General features: G+C 36.8%; 1 protein-coding gene across 5 annotated transcripts in view; it reads right to left on the bottom strand.

The window, feature by feature from the left end:
- The window catches only part of LOC149851282 (serine/arginine-rich SC35-like splicing factor SCL28), a 38,386-nt gene extending 19,028 nt beyond the window's left edge, over positions 1-19,358 (bottom strand). For all 5 annotated transcript variants that reach the window (XR_016430859.1, XR_016430860.1, XR_016430863.1 and 2 more), the window contains exon 1: positions 19,085-19,358. Coding sequence is in view for 2 of the 5 variants with exons in the window: in XM_089999695.1 (XP_089855821.1) it covers positions 19,085-19,281 (197 nt within the window). In the remaining 3 variants the exon portion in view is untranslated. The remainder of the gene's footprint in view (positions 1-19,084) is intronic.
- Between the last annotated feature and the right edge of the window lie 3,024 nt (positions 19,359-22,382).

Here is a 22,382-nt window from a genome sequence, read left to right as displayed (position 1 = left end):
GGTCAAACTAAACACCCCCTCCCTTCCACGTGTCATATACTCTCTGAACTGTAGAGAAACCTCTCTCTCTCTCTCTCTAAAGAAAAAAGACAATGAAGTCCTTGTGAAAGTCTCTATAAAAAGAGACTTTGTGTATAAATACAAAGAGTGCACGAGGGCACAAAGGAGAACACTCACAAGTGCACAAAAGCATGGATACACATGCACAAAGGCATGAAAAAAATATAATCTTCAATATATGACATCCCAAAAGGGGCTTTACAAAAAGCATAAAAAAGCTCAAGGGAGTCACCCCTATTTATACTACAATGGGGGGGGGGTTCCAATACATATGTTAGAGCCCCTCCAACGGTTAGAAAAGTAACCGTTGGAGGGTGCTTCAACCTATGTCTTGGAGGCCCCCCATGTGACATCTCATTAAATGAGAGGAAAAGAACAAAAAAATAAAAAAGAGAAATACAAAAGGAAAATAAAAAACAAATACAACATATTCTCAAATGAGAATATGCGTAAAACATGTGAATTTACATAAACACGCTTATCGGGTTTGAGATTTTATATATATATATATATATATATATATATATATATATATATATATATATATATATATATATATATATATATAAGACACAATATTTTAACACCCCCCTCCCCTTTCAAACTTAGGGTGACACAACTGAAAGTTTGTCAAGAAGGAAGTTAAATCTTGGAAAACACAGCGCCTTGGTGAAGAAGTCTGTCAGTTGATATTTTGATGTAACATAAGGAAGGTCAATGGTTCTTCTTAAATATTCTTCACGAACATAGTGGCAGTCCATCTCTATATGCTTCGTGCGCTCATGAAATGTGTGATTTTTGGCAACGTAGATTGCACTTTTATTATCACAACATAATTTTGTGGGCCCTTGAACTTGAATATTCATATCTTCCAACAAGTTGCGAATCCAAACAATCTCCATGATGGTAGATGATATGGCTCTATACTCAGCTTCGGTGGATGAAAGCGATACTTTCTGTTACTTCTTGCATCTCAAAGAAATTAATGATTCACCTAAAAAATACAAAAACTAGTGGTGGAGTGACGGTTATTTGGGTCACCTCCCTAATCAGAGTCAGTATAAGTAATTAAACTTAATTCAGAAGAAGAAGATAGAAATACTCCCTTATTTAATATACTCTTTATGTATCTGATGATGCGAAGAATGACGCTTATATGGACTGAAGTAGGTGCATGTTGAAATTGACTGACAACATGTACTGCATGAGAAATGTCAGGCCTAGTAATGCTGAGATACGTTAGGGATCCAACCAATTGCCCGTAAGGTGTGAGATCTTTTAGAAGAATGTTGTCATTAATTTTCATCTTTGAACCCACTATTTCAGGAGTTTCACAGACCCTGTCATCTGTGATTCCTGATCTGTCAAGAATCTGACAAGCAAGTTTAGTTTGAAACAGAAAGTAACCTTTGTGAGAATAAGCAACCTCAAATCCCAAAAAATATGTCAAAAAACCAAAGTCTGACATATCAAATTTTGAAATCAAGATAGATTTAATACTTTTGATTCCTTTAGTATCATCTCCTGGTATCAACATATAGCAGTAATATAACAATTCTTGCATCAAATTTCTTAACAAATAATATAGTGTCAGTATAACATGAAGAAAAACCATTTTCAGTCATTACATTGTTAAACATACCGTGCCAAGCTTTGAGAGTTTGTTTCAGGCCATAAAGAGCTTTACGAAGACGAAAAACTTTATTTTTAGGAATTTTCATACCAAGTGGAGCATCCATGTATACTTCTTCATTAAGGTCACCATTTAAAAAGGCATTTTTGACCTCCATTTGATAAATATTTCATTTTCTAATAGAAGCAATGGTAATGAGACATCTGACAGTAACCATACGAGCTACTGAAGCAAATGTCTCTTCATAGTCAATCACGTATTCTTGACTATACCCTTTATCTGCTAGGCGAGCTTTATACCTCTCAAGAGATCCATCGCTCTTGGTTTTGACTTTGAACACCCATCGACATCCTATAGTTTTCTTACCACTAGAGAGCGTTTGAAATTCCCAAGTGTTGGTTTTTCTAAGTGCTTTGAGTTCACTCTCTATGGCTTCTCTCCATTCAATACATCGTTTGGCATCTTCAAAATTATTTGGTTCAAAATATGAGTGAATGACACTTAAGCAAGCCCAATATTTAGGGGAGAATGAACCAAAGGATACGAATCTAGAGGGAGTTCTTCTAGTTCTTTCGATTCTTCTAGGATTTGAATCACGTGTGGAGATAGATTCGCTAGGTTCACTATATTGCTCAACAGCACTTCTAAAGGTGCTTCTATCTCTACGTGAATAGGTGATAGGATCTCTAGTTATATTTTCTTCTTGAGAGGTAGTAGGGTTAGAATTATTGTTGATTTCAACCACTTCATTATCACTGTTATATGTTGATTCATCATCACTAGAGATATCATCATCCTTAGATAATAGATCAAAAAGAAAGGAATAGTCGGTATTTTCTAAATGAGATTCATTCTTTTCAAAACCACTATCATTTTCTAAAAACGTTACATTCCTTAAGACATATAACTTATCATTCCTAGTATCATAACATCGAAATCCTTTTTAGGTTTCGGAATAGCCAAGAAAAGCACAAGGAATGGCTTTTGGTGAGAGTTTAGCATTTTTACCTGTAAGAACAAAGCACTTACAACAAAAAAAAACACTTAACCTATTGTAATCGAGTACTTTTTCATATAGAGTCTCAAAAGGAGAGATTTTATCTAAATTTTTGGATAAAAGACGATTAATAAGGTAAACGGAAGCAAGAGCCGCCTCGGCCCAATTTTTTTTGAAATATTTTGGAAAATAAGAAGGGTTCTAGTGGTTTCAATGATATGCCTATGTTTCCTTTCGGCCAAACCATTTTGTTGTGGTGTTTTAGGACAAGATCTTTGATGGACTATACCATAGTCTTCAAGATATTTGTTAAACTCATTTGAGAGGTACTCACCTTCGGAATCGGTCCTAAATATTTTTAAATTACTATTAAATTGATTTTTTATCATTATATGATATGATTTAAAACATGAAAAGACTTCATGCTTATGTTTGAGAAAATATATCCAACAATACCGTAAAAACTCATCCACAAAAATCACATAATAAGCAAAACCTCCCTTGGATATGACGAGTGCCGGTCCCCAAACATTCGAATGAATAATTTCAAAAGGTTTAGTGGCAAACATAGATCTTTGTTCAAAAGGCATACTTCTCATTTTTCCAAGAATGCAATCATTACAAGAGAAAGTATTTTTACAAAGATTTTTAACAAAATGCAAATAGGACAACTTGGTAATGTTGGAATGACCAAGTCTTTTGTGTCAAACATTTATGTTTTTATGTTGAGCCACATTACAAAAGGTGGTTTTAAGAATTTGAAGAGAGTCCACATAGTACAAGTCTCCCTTCCTAGAGCCTTCCCCAATCAACCTCCCAGACCTGTGATCCTGTATTAAACATTTATTAGATGAGAATTGAATGTCACGCCCGAGGTCCGAGAGTTGAGAGACGGAAAGTAAATTTAAATTCAACTTTGGTATAAATCTAATTTTAGGAATAAAGAAGTTTTGGGTTTCAAAATTTCTAATTCCCTTAATTTCAAGAGAAGTGTCATCCACGATTGAAACAAAAGATGGAGACGAACTTTTAGAATATTCGAAAAGAGAAGAAATGTTTGGGGTCATATGAAATAATGCACCCGAATCTAAAAGCCAAGAGGTTTTACCTGGAGGGGAAGGAGTGGACACGGCGACACCGAAAATAGCACCCTTAAGAAGAGGTTGAAGAGCTTTCATAATTTGATTTAAAGAGAGAGCTTCATTTGTCAATTCCTCTTTTTGTGGTTGTCATTGCTAGCAAATTCTTCCATTTGGGACAAACCGGTTTGATATGACCCGGTTCCTTGCAAAAGTAACACACAATTTTGCTATAATCCCTTCTTTCGCCTTGACCACCATTGGATCCTTGATTTTGGTTTTTTGAAGTGAGGAAGTTTATATGCCCTCAAGTTGTTACTGGGCCTAGAAACGGCATTTGCACCATCACACTCCTCTTGATTCGTGGGTATTGCAAGAACACTTGGATTTTACTTGCTAATGCCCATACGAGTTTCCTCTCCACTTAATTTAGTAATGACATCTTCAAGAGATGGAGAAGTGAAGGAGGATAGGAGAGAAAATCTTATTTGCTCAAACTCGGGCCTTAGCCAATTCAAAAAATTAAAAAAATGATCTTCTTCTAGTTGTTTATGTCGAAGCTCTATGGCTTCTCCACTCCACTTGGGTTCGAGCATAGCAAGCTCATCCCAAATAGAGGAGAGTTCAGCAAAGTACTCTCTTATAGTCATCTCTCCTTGAATAAGGGTTAGCGCCCTCTTTTGGAGATAATACTTGTGGGACAAATCCCTAAAAGTGTACGTCTTCTCAAGGTACTCCCACGCTTGAGAAGCCTTTTTAAACTTTATAATGTTGACGTTGATTCTTGTCTCAACGAAGGAAAAGATCCATGACAAGATCTTAAAGTTCTTCATTTCCCACTCCTCATGTTTTCTACTGTACTCCTCAAGAGCCTTAGTTCTTTCATCTTCCTCAAGAATTTTGATTTCCCTTTCATTAATCAAAGTAATTTTAGGCTCCGGTTCCGGAATCGAGCCTTGCACGTAACCCCAAAGCCATTTTCCTTTAATGTGAGCTTCCATATTTTCAGCCCACACGTGATAATTGGAGCCATTTAGCTTAAAACTAAGAGAAAAATGAAAATCTCTTTCACCCATTAGAGAGGTAAGATGAGAGAAAAAAATGTGTACCACAATAAGATTTTAAATCTTACTTGTTGTAGTAATCTTCTAAAATATTGGATGAAGAAGATTCTTCACGCCAATCACCAAAAAAATTGAAGGCACACTTTTTGAGGCACTCGATATTATGAAGAACCACACCAATTTCTTTCTCCAAGCGACCTGGCTCTGATACCATGTGAAAGTCTTCATAAAAAGAGACTTTGTGTATAAACACAAAGCTTGAAACACAAAGAGTGCACGAGGGCACAAAGGAGAACACTCACAAGTGCACAAAAGCACGGATACACATGCAGAAAGGCATGAAAAAATATAATCTTCAATATATGAAATCCCAAAAGGGGCTATACAAAAAGCATAAAAAAGCTCAACGGGGTCACCCCTGCTTATACTACAATGGAGCAATGGGGGGACTCCAATACATATGCTGGAGCCCCTCCAACAGTTAGAAAAGTAATTGTTGGAGGGTGCTCCAACCTATGTCTTGGAGGCCCCCCATGTGACATCTCATTAAATGAGAGGAAAAGAACAAAAAAATAAAAAAGAGAAATACAAAAAGAAAATAAAAAACAAATACAACATATTCTCAAATGAGAATATGCGTAAAACATGTGAATTTACATAAATAACCTTATCGGATTTGAGAAATATATATATATAGGTAGATACATATACATATATATATATATATTATATATATATGTATATATATCTTTCATGAATATATATATAAAAGAGACACAATATTTTAACAGTCCTCTCTTTAAGAATGTGTCTTCCATTTGAATGATCAGTTCAAGATTCATTTCAAAAGTTTTAAGTTTTTAACCATTGAACTGATTATATAGAAATATAGTATTTTTTATTTTTTTTATTTTTATATGGTCCTTTCTAAATGTCACAAATATCCTCTAGTTTATATATCTTCTACATAATACAAGAAAAGAAATGGAAATTTTCTGGCCATCTGATTGAATAAGTGAGGCCTATAACTCATAATCCATCATCAGCTCATCCAAGCATCAACCACAAGGTTGTAACCATGGTCTAAACTTACACTTTGCAAGACCCTCCTTTCACCCCATCAAAACATGGTTATTGAGGTCAGATTTTAGACTCTGTTGCACTGCTGCTACCATCCAGCAAAACCTGCCAACAGCCGATACTTGCCCAAGAACTCGTGGCTATGTGCTCACATGAAGTGTGGTCCACCTTGGGTGCATCAACAGTAGAGCCATGTTATAGATCAAGCTTGCTCCTGTTTGAGGACAGATTCTTATGCCCTTCTTCTACCCAAGCCACCCAAAAAGTAAGACTCCATTTTGGAGCCACTACTTGGGTAGGACTTGATGGCTTGGTCTTTGGATGGAACTGGGTCAAACTTCTCTAGTGATGGCTGTTAGGAAGAAAGGTGTCAAGGAGGTAGCTACAGCATCTACCTTTTTGCATTTGCATCCAACAGTCACCAATTCCATGAACTGGAGTTTCACTTTCCTAATTCCCCAAATGACCTTGACACAGAAACTCCCAAACAGAGCCTAAAAGGAAGAACAAAAAGAATGCCAATGCACTGCTCTCTTAATACCCCTCCCAAATAGCACAACAAAGCAGTTGGCTCCCAAAATAAAAAAAAAATTCTTGAGCTAAACTTGAGATTGGAACTCCACAGTGTTCCAAAATGCAAAGAGAAGCCCACTGAAACGGGCTAGAGATGGAACTCAAAAAAGTAGTAGTATCAAATTCATACCAGGTTCAAGCTTGGAACATCAATCAATGATCATGGACATAAAGGTTTAAAGATGGAACTCTACATGTATATACATGAGTTTCAATCACGTTTTCATGCGAAACTGAATTTTTATATGCTTAAGAAATTATGGTTATGAAAATCTGAATTTTTGAAAGTACTTGTGTGCACATAAAGACCAGTTTTAATAATGTGTTTAGGGACACACAAAAATCGGTTTTTGTGGAGGAATTATATGCAGTAAAATTCAGTTTATGAACACATATTGTGTGTCATGCTTATGGGCACAAAAAATCAGATTTAAGGCACAAGCTTGTGCCATGATCATGAACACCAAAATTAAGTTTAAGCATAGATGTGTGTCATGCTTATGGGCAATTTAAGGCACATTCAGTTATGGATGCGCATTGAGTGCCATGTTTGTGGGCACCAAAATGCAGATTGAAAGCACGAGTGTGCTATGTTTATGAAGCATTTAATTTCAGTTATGAATGTGTATGGAGTGCCATGCTTGTGGGCAGCAAAAAACACATTTTGTAGCAAGTGATGTGTGCCATGCTTATAGGCACCAAAAATCATATTTAAAGCACATGAGTGTGCTATGGTTATGAGAACTGAAATTCAATATATGAATGAGTATGGGGTGCCATGTTTGTGGGCACTAAAAATCAGAATTGTGGTAAGTGGTTTGTGCCATTGTTATGAGCACATCATTTCATATTTGATACCTATATTGTGCTATGGGAATATGCATAGAATTTCAGTTTTGAAACATGTTATATATGTTGTCATTATATTGAATGTTTCCATGATATGAAACATGATGTGATATGCTACTATGAGATTATAATACGTTCATGATGTTAAGCATGATGTGCATCTTGTCATGATATTGAATGTTTCCATGATATGAAGCATGATGTGATATGCTATCATGAGATTGTAATATGGCCATGATGTTAAGCATGATGTATATGCTATCATGATATTGATTGTTTAGGGCCTTTATCTCAGCCATTTTATCGCATGCATGGACAATCGCCTTGTTGAAGCGTTGTCTCATCTCGAATGCTCGTTAGGACTTGTTAGACTAAAGTCTGTTTAAGTAACTGTTCTTTGGAACTTCTTCCGGATCTCTAACTACCAACTTCTTCGTTATGAAGCATGATATGACATGTTGTTTATGTGGTGCTATAAGGCATGAAATGCACGCATGCACTCACTGATGCTCATGAAAGGAGGGTGTGGTTCAAGAAACCTATGTGGTGTCATGGTGCACATACGTGTGTGGCATGTGTTTTATATTGTGCTATAAGGCATGGGAACTAGGGGTGGCAATTTCTGACACGACCCGCCAACCTGCCTCTTAGGCGGGTTCGGGTTGGGCTTAAGCCAACCCGTTTAATAAACGGGTCGACCCGCGTAACCCGTTTATTAAACAGGTCGGGTTCGGGTTGGGGGTATGCCAACCCGCCAACCCGGCTGACCCGTTTAATAAACGGGTTAGGCGGGTGGGTCAACCCGCCAACCCAACCCGTCGACCTGACCCGCGAACCTGAGAACCCGTTTACCCGACCCAACCCATTTATTAAATGGGTTGGCGGGTCGTGTCGGGTTACCCGTTTATTAAACGGGTCGGGTTCATGTTTGCCACAGCCGACCCGTTTAATAAACGGGTCGGGTTCGAGTTGAGGTATGCTGACCCGCCAACCCATCGGGTCGACCCACCAACCCGACACGATTGCCACCCCTAATGGGAACGCAGGCACGTACATGTAATCACTCTTGAGGAGTAAGGGATTGATGAGAACCCATTAAGTGCCGAAGGCGCACCAAGTTATGAACAAAACATGCACAAATAATTTGTTCATTATCACCTTCACAAGCAAGATGCTCGATCGGTTTAGACACCCGAGTATAATGAATGGGTTATGAAATATGTTGTGCAAATAAAACACATGATTACCCTGAAGGGGTACTATGATGCTTATGTTGGGAATGACAATGTTGAAAGTATCCTAGAGAGGTACTTGAGCCATCGAGCCCTGAGATGTCGATGTATAGAAGGCATCTGTGATAAAATGTACAAGCCCTTTAATTAAATGAACCAATAACCCATTCAACAAATGACTTATCTTGGATAGGGTAAGGTGGTTCAAAACTCTGTTGGACCGCCTATGTTATTTGAGAGTGAGGCATCTCACTTGGTTCCTAGTCCTCGAAGTTAAGGGACGAACTACCAATGTGTCCTAGGTGGTAGGTCCAAAACTTCTACAATAGTATTCTGGGATGCATCTTAATTGTTGTTGCGTTTATCTCTTGATCACGGAACGCCCGCTTTGGAATCGAATTCAATCAATCACTGGAGTAAAATACAAATTATAGAATATTTAACCCCCGATGTGGTCTCGGCTGTCTGCGATGAATTGTTCCACAAGTAACCGATGGAATTCGTAATCAAGAGAAACAATGGCCTTTTACTCATGCAGTTTATGTTGTAAAAATATGCCCTAATAATGCAACAATTCAGTGAGTACATGACATGAATGGCAATATGAACTTTCTAAGAAAAGCCAATTATTGATTATGTTTGCATTATTGTAACATGCCTATATTGTGAACTTAGATGTTGAAAGCATGAACTCATGACTTGTGTATCATGATTAATGGAATGTCTTGCCACTAATGCATTATGTCATATGATGTTATGTTTGAATGCAAATAGGGTTGTATGTATGCTTTAGTGCTTTATAAGCATGGTGGGCGATTGTACCCCTACCAGACTCGATGAGTCAAACCCATATTTATATAAACCATCCAGGTGATGTGTAGCTGCAGTGGAGGGATGTGACGGCGGCGCCAATGGACCAAGCATTTATCAATTTTTGTGATTAGCCTTAGAAAGTAATTTAAGACATTAAGACTTTTGAAACAAGTTTGATTACCCAATTTGTTTAATATTGATGTAATGTCAAACCTTTACTTTAATAAGCATATTTGATTATGTTGTTTGTGGACCATAGGAGACTGGGTATGTTTCAAATTCGGATTCATCCATGAAAATTGAATTTCAAACTTGGATGTGGACCTGAATCTAAGGAATTTGGATCCAATCCCACGTGTGTTCAATTACCTGTAATCCGCCCAAGATTTGTAACCTAAGGCCCATTTGAAATCTTCCGCTTTGTTTGATATTTTGTCATCGGGTAGTCTTTTTCTAGATCTGGGTTATATAGAGCTACTAAATGTTAGCGCTTGAGGACAAACTGACTCCCTAGAACTTAGTTTTGTAGAGCAATGCCCTATGGACTTGCCATTGGTCGTCTTTTCTCGAATATGTTCTAAAGGGCTATTAAATGCTAGCGCTTGCACACAATGACTCCTTAGAGCATAATTTGGTTTAGGCAATGTCATAAATGAGACCTCACATTAAATTGTGCATTAAAAAAAGGCCAAATTTTTTAGTTAAAATTTTGGGGTGTTACATTAGACCCTATAGATATGATCTATGAGCACTATTTAGTAGAACACAAGTTTTGGATAATGTGATTATAGCATAAATGTAGGTTTTGAAGACCATTAAAACTCAATGGTTCACGATGTATCCGTAAAAGTATCTTCAAACAAGATACTAAGATCAAGACCTTAATATTCTTGATAATAAACCCGTCACACATGCACAATAAGAACACTTTAGAACACTTGTGCACAAAGGCACAACTCACAAATGCACAAGGGCATAAAAAATATTGGAATCACTTTATTGAGCACTCGGGCTTTGACTCAAAGCCATGAGAAAATACAAAGGGGAGAGCCCCTATTTATAACAACCAAAAGGGGCCTTGGAGGGGCTCCACTCATACCCCTCCAACGGTCACAAATGTGACCGTTGGAGGGGCCCAACGTCTATTTGAGTGGGGGCCCCAAGGTACCTTTTGGTACTTAAAAGAAAAGAAATAAAAAATAAAAAGAAAGAACAAAAATAAAATTAATTTACAATCACATTCATAAAAGTGAATGTGCGTAAAACTATGGAAAAGACTAAATTACCCCTATGGCTAAACAAATAGAAATATATATTATATATATATAATAAGTAGATACATATACATATATATATTAATATATGTATATGTATTACCTTATATATATATATATATATATAATATATATATATATATTACATTACATGATTAATTACATAATTTAACACCCCCCTCAAACTTAGGGCAGGATGACCGAGAGTTTGCTAATAAGGAAGTTGAAGCGCGGAGCACACAAAGCTTTAGTGAAGAAATCCACCAACTGATATTCTGACGTCACATATGGAAGGTCAATGACTCCTTTGAGGTACGCCTCCCGAACATAGTGACAATTCATCTCTATGTGTTTGGTCCGCTCATGAAAAGTGTGATTCTTAGCAATATAAATCGCACTTTTGTTGTCACAGCATAGCTTGGTAGGCCCTTCAATTGTAATCCCCATGTCTTTCAGCAACTGATGAATCCATACAATTATCATGGTAGTAGTTGTCATGATACGATATTCGGCTTCAGTTGATGATAGGGACATTTTTTATGCTTCTAGCATCTCCATGAAATCAATGAGTCTCCTAAGAATACACAAAAACCAGTGGTGGAGTGACGGTTATTTGAGTCACCTCCCCAATCAGAGTCAGTATAAGCAATTAATTTTAACTCAGAAGAGGATGACAGAAAAACTCCCTTATTAAGAGTATGTTTTAGGTATCTTACGACACGTAAGACTGCACTCATGTGAACAGAAGTTGGTGCATGCTGAAACTGACTTGCCGTATGCACTGCATGTGAGATATCTGGTTTGGTAATACTAAGGTACATCAACGATCCTACAAGTTGTCTGTAGGGAGTAGGATCGGAGAGAAGAACACCATCATCAATCTTCATTTTAGCTCCTACTATAGCAGGAGTTTCACAAACTTTATCATCTGTAATACCTGACTTGTCAATAATCTCAGATGCAAGCTTAGTTTGAGACAAAAAATACCCTCTATGAGAGTATGCTACCTCAATACCCAAAAAATAAGTTAAAAATCCCAAGTCAGACATTTCAAACTTATCCTTTAAAATTGATTTTATGCTTTTAATCCCTTTAGAATTGCTTCCGGTTATAAGCATGTCATCCCATGGTTGCCAGTTGAGGAAGCGGGAGCGGGAAGCGATACGGGAAGCGGGAGCGGGAAGCGAGGCACTTTCAAAATTTTAAGAAGCGGGGGACTACTTAGGACTGATTCAGGAAGCGTCTCGGAAGCGACCTAGGAAGCGTCTCGGAAGCGAGGGAGAAGTGAAAAAAATAAAAATAAAAAATAAAAAATACAAAAAAATTGAAAAAAAACAGGGGAAGCGAGGGGGAAGCGTGGGGAAAGCGTGGGGGAAGCGTGCTTCCCATTAAAGGGAAGCGCGTCCCCCATTAAAGGGAAACGTGTCCCCATTAAAGGGAAGCGCGCTTCCCAAAAAAGGGGGACGCTTCCCCCCCACGCTTCGGAAGTGCGACGTTTCGCGCTTCCCCTTTTAGATAGGCGCTTCCGGTAACCATGTGTCAACCACATATAGAAGTAAAATAACAATCTCTGTATTAGATTTTCTAACAAACAAAGCAGTATCAGTAAAATAGGATGAAAAACCATTTTCTAACATTACGGAGTTAAACCTATCATATCAAGCCTTGGGGGATTGTTTCAAACCATAAAGTGATTTTCGAAGGCGAAGCACTTTTCCTTTAGGACACTCCATTCCAGGAGGAGCATCCATATACACTTCTTCGTTTAGATCTCCGTTTAAGAAAGCATTCTTAACATCTATTTGATAGATGTTCCACTTGTTGATTGAGGCAATGGTTATAAGACATCGGACGGTGACCATTCGAGTTACTGGCTACTGGGGCAAAGGTCTCTTCATAATCAATCCCATATTCTTGACTATATCCTTTTGCAACTAAACGGGCATTGTATCTCGAGGGACCCATCACTCTTAGTCTTAACCTTAAACACCCATCTACACCCTGTTGCTTTCTTATCTTCAGGAAGGTCTTGAAATTCCCATGTCTTTGCTCTCCTTAGAGCTTCAAGTTCATTATCCATAGCGACTATCCATTCCGGACATTTTTGTGCTTCCTCGAAGTTTCTAGGTTCTATGTAAGAGTGAATGGCGCTTAGACAGGCTTTATATTTAGGTGAAAAAGACTCATATGAGATGAACCTAGAAGGAAATTTTCTCTGTCTTTCGAACCTACGAAGGTTTTCCTCACTTTGCGGACTAGTCCCACTAGCATCATCATATCTTTCGAGGGCACTTCTGAAAGTATTTCTATCTCTATGAGTGTAGGTTATGGGATCTCTATGCGGTTCCTCATTGACATGTTGATGAAACGTTGGGGGCACAGAATTGGTTTCATTATTACTTGAGTCATTTTGATTCGACTCATCATCACTAGTATCATCATCTTCAGTCAACAGATCAAACAGAAAAGAATAGTCTATATTCTCGTCATTAGATTCAAATTTTTCGAAACCACTGATATTTTACAAAAAACTTACATTTCTGAAAAGATATAGTTTATCATTTTTAATATCATAACAACGAAAACCCTTTTGAGTTTCGGAATAACCAAGAAAGGCACAAGGAATGGCCTTGGGAGAGAGTTTGTCATTTTTATCAGTAACGACAAAACATTTACATCCAAACACCCTTAACCTGCTATAATCAGGTTCTTTTTCGTATAATTTTTCAAATGGGGAAACCTTGTTCAAGTTTTTTGATGAGAGTCTATTTATGAGGTAGACTGATGTAAGGGTTGCCTCAGCCCAGAGTCTTTTCAGAATATTTTGTGAAATGAACAAAGTTCATGTTGTTTCAATAATATGCCCATGTTTTCGTTCAGCCAACCCATTTTGTTGTGGGGTTTTAGGACAAGATTTTTTTATGGAGAATACCATCATTTTCAAGATAACTTTTGAATTCATTGGAAAGATATTCGCCACCCGAATCGGTTCTAAGAATTTTTAAACTTCCATTGAATTGATTTAAAATCATCATATGAAATGTTCTAAAAATCGACAAAACTTCATGTTTATGTTTAAGAAAATATATCCAACTAAATCTAGTGTAATCGTCCACAAAGATAACATAGTATGAGAAACCTCCTTTAGATATTACCGGAGCCGAACCCCATACATCGGAGTGAATAATTTCAAAAGATTTTGTCGTAAACATGGATCTTTGAGAAAAAGGAAGACTTTTCATTTTCCCAAGAATACATTCATTACATACAAAATTTTCATTACAAAGATGCTTAATAAAAGGCAAATAAGAGATTTTAACAATGTTGGGATGACCCAATCTCTTATGCCATACATGAATATCTTTGTTTTGAGAAACATTACAAAATTGGTTCTTGGGAATTTTGAGAAAATCAACATAGTAGAGGTCTGCTCTCCTAGAGCCTTCCCCAATCAACTTCCCGGACTGGCGATCTTGTATCCAACATTTATTACAAGAGAATTTTATATCGCAACCATAATCCGAGAGTTGAGAAACCGAGAATAAATTTAAGTTTAGTTTTGGTATAAAATGAATTTTTGGAATAAAGAAGTCTAGCTTTTCAAAATTGCCCATTCCTTTAATTTCAAGAGGTGTTCCATCCGTCGTTGAGACAAAAGATGGAAGAGAATTTTTAGAAAAATCAAAAAGAAAACAAGAACTTGAAGTCATTTGAAATGATGCACCGGAATCTAGGAGCCAAGATGTCTTACCGAGAGAAGAGGAGGATGACATAGCGGCTCCGAAAATGCCTCCTTTGAGAAGAGGTTGAAGAGCATCCACAATTTGTTGAAGGAAAAAAAACTCATTTGATGAAGAAGGTCGTTCTTCTGATTGGGATGCCATAGCTGCGGCAAGAATTTTCTTCCATTTAGGGCAAATGGGTTTGATATGCCCGGGTTCTTTACAAAAATGGCAAGTTAATTTGCTATAGTCTTTTTTGCCATATCGATCATTTCCTCCTTGTCCTTGATTTTTGAAGTGAGGAGGTTTGTAGGCCTTCATATTATTTTCGGGTCTTCAACATTAACTGCTTCATAATCATTTTGAGAAGGTGCAGCAAGGATGCTAGGATTATTTTTACTAATTCTCATACGGGTTTCCTCACCACTTAGCTTAGTGATAACATCTTCAATAGAGGGAGATGTGAAGGCGGATAGAAGAGAGGACCGAATTTGCTCAAATTCGGGTCTAAGACCATTTAGAAAATTGAAGAATCGATCTTCCTCTAGTTGTTTGTGTCTTAACTCGATTGCTTCTCCACTCCATTTTTGTTCGAGCATAGCAAGCTCGTCCCAAATAGATGATAGTTCGGCAAAATATTCCCGAATAGACAAATCGTTTTGTTGAAGGGTCAATGCCTTTTTTTGGAGGTAATATTTGTGAGATAAGTCCCTTGAAGTATACATTTTTTCAAGGTGCAACCAAGCTTCAGAGGCCTTTTTGAACTTAATGATGTTGGCGTTGATCTTGGTTTCTACGGATGAAAAAATTCAAGACAAGATTTTGAAATTCTTCATCTCCCACTCATCATGCCTTTTTGAATAATCTTCTAGGGCTTTTTGTCTATCTTCACCTTCAAGAATCTTAATATCCCCTTTTTCTATGATTGTAAGTTTGGGTTCGGGTTCCGATATTGAACCTTGAACGTACCCCCAAAGACCTTTCCCTTTGATATGGGCTTCCATATTGCCGGCCCAAACATGATAGTTCGAACCACTAAGTTTAAACCAAGGGAGAAGTGGGAGCCTTTTTCACCCATTAGAGAGGGAAGAAGATAGAAAATAACACGTACTTCAAATGATTTTCAAATCTTTCTTGACAAAAGATGCTTCTAAAATATTGTCCGAAGGAGATAATCCACTTCAAAACTTCAATAACTTGAAGGCACGTTTTTGAGGCAATTCAAAAATGAAGAGATGCATGATCCTCCTTCTTCAACGAGGCTCTGATACCATGTAAAAGTATCTCCAAACAAGATACTAAGATCAAGACCTTAATATTCTTGATAATAAACCCGGCACACATGCACAATAAGAACACTTTAGAACATTTGTGCACAAAGGCATAACTCACAAAAACTCACAAATGCACAAGGGCATAAAAAATATTGGAATCACTATATTGAGCACTTGGGCTTTGACTCAAAGCCATGAGAAAATACAAAGGGGAGAGCCCCTTTTATAACAACCAAAAGGGGCCTTAGAGGGGCTCCACTCATAGACGTTGGAGCCCCTCCAACGGTCACAAATGTGACCGTTGGAGGGGGCCAACGTCTATTTGAGTGGGCCCCCCAAGGTACCTTTTGGTACTTAAAAGAAAAGAAAGAAAAAAATAAAATTAATTTACAATCACATTCATAAAAGTGAATGTGCATAAAACAGTGGAAAAGACTAAACTACCCCTACGACTAAACAAATAGAAATATATATTTTATATATAATAAGTAGATACATATACATATATATTAATATATGTATATGTATTACCTTATATATATATAATATATATATTACATTACATGATTAATTATATAATTTAACAGTATCAATATTTCATGATTTAAAAATCCTATTTTTATATCCAAAAAAACATGAACGAAAGCATGATTTCTATCAAATAAACTATGTTGAGTACATTCATAAGGTCTGATGGAGAAGATACAACCTACAACTATGATTTCTAGTATGTGGGATTAGGTGCTCCCAAAGCACTAGAGCATTACTCTCTCTCTCTCTCTCTCTCTCTCTCTCTCTCTCTCTCTCTCTCTCTCTCTCTCTCTCTCTCTCTCTCTCTCTCTCTCTCTATATATATATATATATATATATATATATATATATATAGTAATCGGATGGTGTGCTCTAAATTTTGGTGTATGTTCAATATTATGCAATTTCATGAATTTTGTGATATGTTATACTGAATTACACACTTCATCCATAGTTACAATCATATGTTGACAACTTTAACTATTTATTGTAATAATTTTGCTTTTCTTGATGTATTTTTTATCCCACCTAGGCCCGACTAGTCCTTTTAGTGGTCTTCCGCCTAGACTTCGACTAGCGCTTTTGACAACTAAGCTCTTGCTTCCTATTTTACATAGACATAAACAAACCAAGCTTCTCGATTCTACTTTCCACATCTCTTTTCAATCCTACTTCCCTCCCTAGAAACTTGATTCAAACACAAGCTTCCTTCACTATCAAGGTCAAGAATTGGAGACTTATGCCCCCATCTTTTATATCCAAATGAATTGGCTTCCATAGAAAGACTATAATAATGCTAAAGATTGCTTGCAAATATTCAAGCAACATGGAAGAGACCCTTCGTTAGGGGAAAGCTTGAATCACATAGTGGAAAGAAAAGCCTTAAAACCTTCGGAATAAGGAAAACCATGGTTCAAATCGCAACAGTTTGTCATGTGGTTCTGGACAGTGATTGAGTTTCTTTATGTTACAAAAATTAACAGGAGTAGATTAATGATCCCAGCTTCCAGAGTTCAAACCGCTTGTTGGATGCAAGTAAAAGCATTTTTCAGTTAAATATCAAGATCTCACTCCTAATCATGGTCCTTCACAGCCAAACTTGACACCAACTAGCAGAACTTTCAGCACATCTAGAATGTCACCATTTGGTTTTAGGCCTACTGTTAAACATTAGCATGAATAATCAAATGGTAACCTACATAACAAAACACTGCATTCTGCCCATTTCAAATCCATTTGACTCAGACTAGCTTTACAAGGAACACCTATAAATTCAGCAACTACAAGCATGGGTAATTGCGACCAACGAGTTTATCAAGGAGCTATCAAGGCATTGGAACACAAAATTCCAATAAGTAATATTAGAAACAAAAATTATCCCTAACATATGACAAATTGAAAACATCCGCATTTTTTTGCATAACAGATATGGGAGAATTAAGGCTCCCTCCTTTTACAACAATTATTCAACCATCTATATACCAGGGGGAATCCTAGCACATGGTGATGTGCACTAACTGCTCCTACCAGACATGCAGAGTCCCCATTGGTAAAACATCCTTGACCTTCTCAAGATTATCAACACTGTACTACCGAATGATGTCATCATGCAATGCCACTTTCAGGTTGTGATATTTCAACCTTAAATACTTACAGTTGGCTATTTGATCAACAAAGTTTTCATTAATTCCCCTAACTTCCATCTCCTTTGGAGGAGAAACATGGAGGTTTTATTACCATAAAACTAGAAAAAGCACGGCTTGTGACCAGCACTTACCTTGCACAAGCAAAACAAAACAATGTTAAAGACGATATAATAGTAGGACAGACAGAAAAAAGTATTTAGTGCAGCCTACCACTATAATATGACATTTCAAAGGGGGGGAAAAAGAAAAAAAATGAGTCAGAAGATTCAAATTCATATGGAAATTTGCAGCATGATTTGTGGATTGGAAAAAAAGGGTGTTACACAATATGTGGACATATCCATATCAAGATATGGGGCCTTAGTGATGGATTTGCATGACCTCGTGTCTTCTGTGGAAATGGGCTAATTACAGATCTTACAGAGGATTTATATTAGAAATTCAAAATTGCATTATGCCTCATATAAACCTCTGGCATTTCACTCATTCATGTACCATATAAATTTCTAGTAATCCCGCCACCTAGATGCCGCTTTTAGTGCACCCAGGTTCATTTTTATCCAAAAATATGAGAGAAACAAAAAATCTAAACATGAAGCATGCTTGTTTCCATATCCAGAGGCACGTACAAGCGGTAGAAGAGAACAGCACAAACTTAATACGGCAGGCAATTGGACGACAAAACAATTAGATCAAATACTTTAAACAAGCAAACAAACAGACCAAAGTCAAGGCAACCCAAGAGTGAGCGTCCACAACAGCAAAAGCGGGTGAAGAGTCTCTACCAAGAAACAAAACCAAAGCAAGCACGAGCACACTGCCAGGAAGACCCATTTTCTGTTCAATAAGAAAGGGGAGGTGCAAGGCGGTTTGACAAAACCAAAGCCGGTGAAAAAAATTTGTAAAAACAAAACGGCCAACGGTGATAACGAAAGAGAGATCCTTGGGGCAGTAAGCTATCGCCGCAGACACGAACGGAGACGGATAAGGAAGGGTGATGGAAAGAGACTGCTAAGCAATGGAGGAGGAGAGTATCGATCATTGACTACCAGCAGAACGTGTTATTTCTCAGGAATCCACCACTGGGAGCACAACAAGAAGGGGACAAAGGAACGAAAAACCTCGGGAGGAGCCGCGGGTTCGTATAACAAAAAGAAAAATCAACGGAAGAACATTCATCCACATGGTTTCACCAAATAACAATAAGAAACAAATGATGAAACGGAGTGGAAATGAAAAAAGAAAGGAGAGACTGACCGGGTGTCGAGGGCAATGTTGCGAATGAGGAGGCCGGAGGGAAGGGAGGAGCGTCGGTCCCTGTAAAACTTAGAGGACCTCTCCCCGCGGTATCTGTCACTGGGGACGTCGTACCTCTTCCTTCCAGGAGGGCTCATGCTCCTGCTAAGACTCCGCCTGGGGTTGTGGCTTCGGCTTCGGCTTCTGTACCTCCCCATGCAATTCCTCCTCTCCTTCCTCAATCCTCTTGCTTCAAGAAAAAACCCTAGAATTTTTTTTAGGTCGCCAACACCAAGCAAAATATTTGCAGGGCCCCTCAAGCCCCCCTCTTTTATAGTACCGTATGAGGCCGTTTACACCGACTTCGCTCTAATCCCTATGTTCTGGCCCTTTCCTCACGACCCCACTTTTTCATATGACAAAAATGACTTTAACGAAAGGTGTCCCCCCAACTCCATTGTTTGTTTAGCAAAGTTCTAACTAAATCTATGAAAATTTTAAGCCCTGTTTCGAATCTATCAGAATCAGACTATGGTAGCTGAGAAAATAAGTATGAAATCTACAAATCTCGCTTGCTTGTTTGGGAGTACCATCATAAATCGGGCAAGTACTTTGTAATTTCATTTTTAAAAAAAATGATGATATTGTATTACAAAATAACGTATTTTTTAAAAATACTTTACAATTTTTTAATTTCTTTTAGGTTCAAATTCATAAATTTTTTTTGTTTTAAAATAACCTTTTTACCCTGACATATTTAGGAAAAAAAATATATATATTTAAAAGAAATTCACATATTTGCATATTTAAGAGAAAATTTATATATTTGAGAAAAAAATCACATATTTAAGATAAAATTTTGCATATTCAAGATAAAATTAATATATTTAGGAGAAAACTTACATATTTAAAAGAAAATTTATATATTTAATAAAAAAAATTCTCTTTTGTATAAAAATTCACATATTTACATATTTGAGAAAAAATCCATATATTTGAGAGAAACTCGCATACATGGAAAGAAATTTGCTTATGTAAGAGAAAATTCGTATATTTGAAAGAAAAATTATATATTTGTATATTTAAGAAAAAATTACATATTTGAGAAAAAAATCACATATTCACATATTTGGAAGGAAATTCGTACATTTGAAAAGAATTTTTCATATGAGAGAGAGAATTCGTATATTTATGAGAAAATTCACATATTTATTAGAAAATTCTTATATTTGAGATAAAATTCACATATTTAAGAGAAAAATCGCATATTTAAGAGGAAATTTGCATATTTGGAAGAAATTTTACATATTTGAGAGAAATTTCATATATTTGAAAGAAAATTCACATGTTTATGAAAATTTTGCATATTTACATATTTATGAAGAAATTTACATATTTGAAAAAAAAATCATATACTTAAAAGAAAATTTTGCATATGTGAGAAAAAATTTACATATTTTTTAAGGAAAAATTCATATATTTGCATTTTTGAGAGGAAATTAACATATTTGGAAAGAAAAGCCTTCACCCAAAATGAGTAGCGAGAACATGCAAGGTCGACCATGCACCCAAAATGAGCAACCATAGCCACGCAACAATGTTGACCTACCAAATGGGTTGAGCATACAAAAAAAAGGATCATTAGGAGGAGTGTCAACATAGGAGCTGTTGACTACCACCTCTCCATGGTAGTAGTTGACTCGTGTAACTAGGGTCCGCAAATGTCACACCCGTTACATGATTTTTCCAGGGAAAAGATGTGGATTCCATGAATTCACTCCGGCACCCTTTGGTGTTGAGATTTCAAACAGGCCCTTAGAGTTTTCAAAGCTTGGATTGGTTATATCATATCTTTTGAAATGCTTAGATCTTCAAAATTTGCCCTCTTATGTATGGATAAATATATTTTAGCTTTGGACTACAAGGATGAATCTTACTTATGGATACCTGCCCTATGTGGTCCGAGAGGCAGCAGGCCCAAGGAGAAGGTGCTAACAACTTCGTCTCTGGTTGACTCTCATTGGGTGTGTGGGTGCCTTCTAGTGGGAAGCAGATCAGGTCATGCTGAACATGAGCGTTTTGCTCATGCCGGCATCGTGGCCGTCTGTTTGCATTTTGGATGAATGCCACGTGGTTTTGTTGATTTTTGAGCTTTTTAAAATGCAAATATGATGGCCACGATGTCGGCATGAGCAAAAACGCTCATGTTCAGCACGACCTAATCTGCTTCCCTTCTAGTGAGCTTTGTAAGTGCTTGGGTGTCCGTGATCTCACCTAGAGTTTACCTCCCCGGAAGGTGGGCCCTCTAAGTGGCCCAGTTCTCCATGAGTATTCCTTTTGGCAAGTGAAGTAATTCATTTTCATATGAAGATGATTACTATGTCATGTAACAGCAAGTTCAAATTGAACACCGGATCTATTATCTAAAGTCAATAGTGCCCATACAAGTACACTTGTGATCCACCCAACTAGTTTGTAGTCGGGTAAGATCTTATGACTCCTATTTACCTCTATGGAAAGTAGGCATGCAAATGGTTTGGATATGGAACACTTAAATACATGCAGATTTAGATTGAAATTGGATATGAATCTACCAAAAATTACAAAACCTTCATCGGGATCGACTCAAAGTAGGAAATCATCACACTAAACACCAACTATATAATATGATTAGAAAAACTAACAAATCAATAAACGTCATTGATTTAACATAAAGAAGAAAAATTTACTAAGGAACCCTAATGAATTGAAAAAAGAAAAGCATAAACTAAAGAAAAAACTAATTAATGAGAAAAAAATAATATCTAGAAGGCCAAAAGAGCAGCAAAATATGTTTTTCATCTAATGGTTTCTCACTAATTAACCAATGTTTATAGGTATGTCCATTTTTTTTAGTTTAGGTTATTTTCTTTGAGTTCATTAGGGTTCATTAGTAAATTATTCATACTTAGGTTGAATGAATTACATTTATTGATATGCTAGTTTTTGTATTCATATTATAGTTGATGTTTTTGGTGATTATCTGCATTAATTACTATTTGCCCTAATAATGTTTTCTCACTAAGTTACAAACCTTATATTTAACATGTTAGTAAAGTTTACACTTCAAAAGTGCTTGGAGCATTGTTGTTAATACTTGTAAAAGATGTTTCACACCTTTAGAAACCTTGGATAAGGCAATTTACAGTGTCAAATATTACTAGTTTTGTCTTTAATGTTGCTTCAACCAGTTATCCAATAAGCGCAGGTTTCTATTTTGGATTAAAATGCTTGTGTGGGATCTTACACGGGTCACATTCTAAAGACCGTAAGTAGCCTC

This window comes from Nuphar pumila, chromosome 1 (genome assembly GCF_984573655.1).
Source record: "Nuphar pumila chromosome 1, dmNupPumi1.hap1.1, whole genome shotgun sequence".
In the NCBI taxonomy this organism is placed as follows: Eukaryota; Viridiplantae; Streptophyta; class Magnoliopsida; order Nymphaeales; family Nymphaeaceae; genus Nuphar; species Nuphar pumila.
Note: the sequence above shows the minus strand (reverse complement) of the source record. Positions and strands in the feature narration are given on the sequence as shown.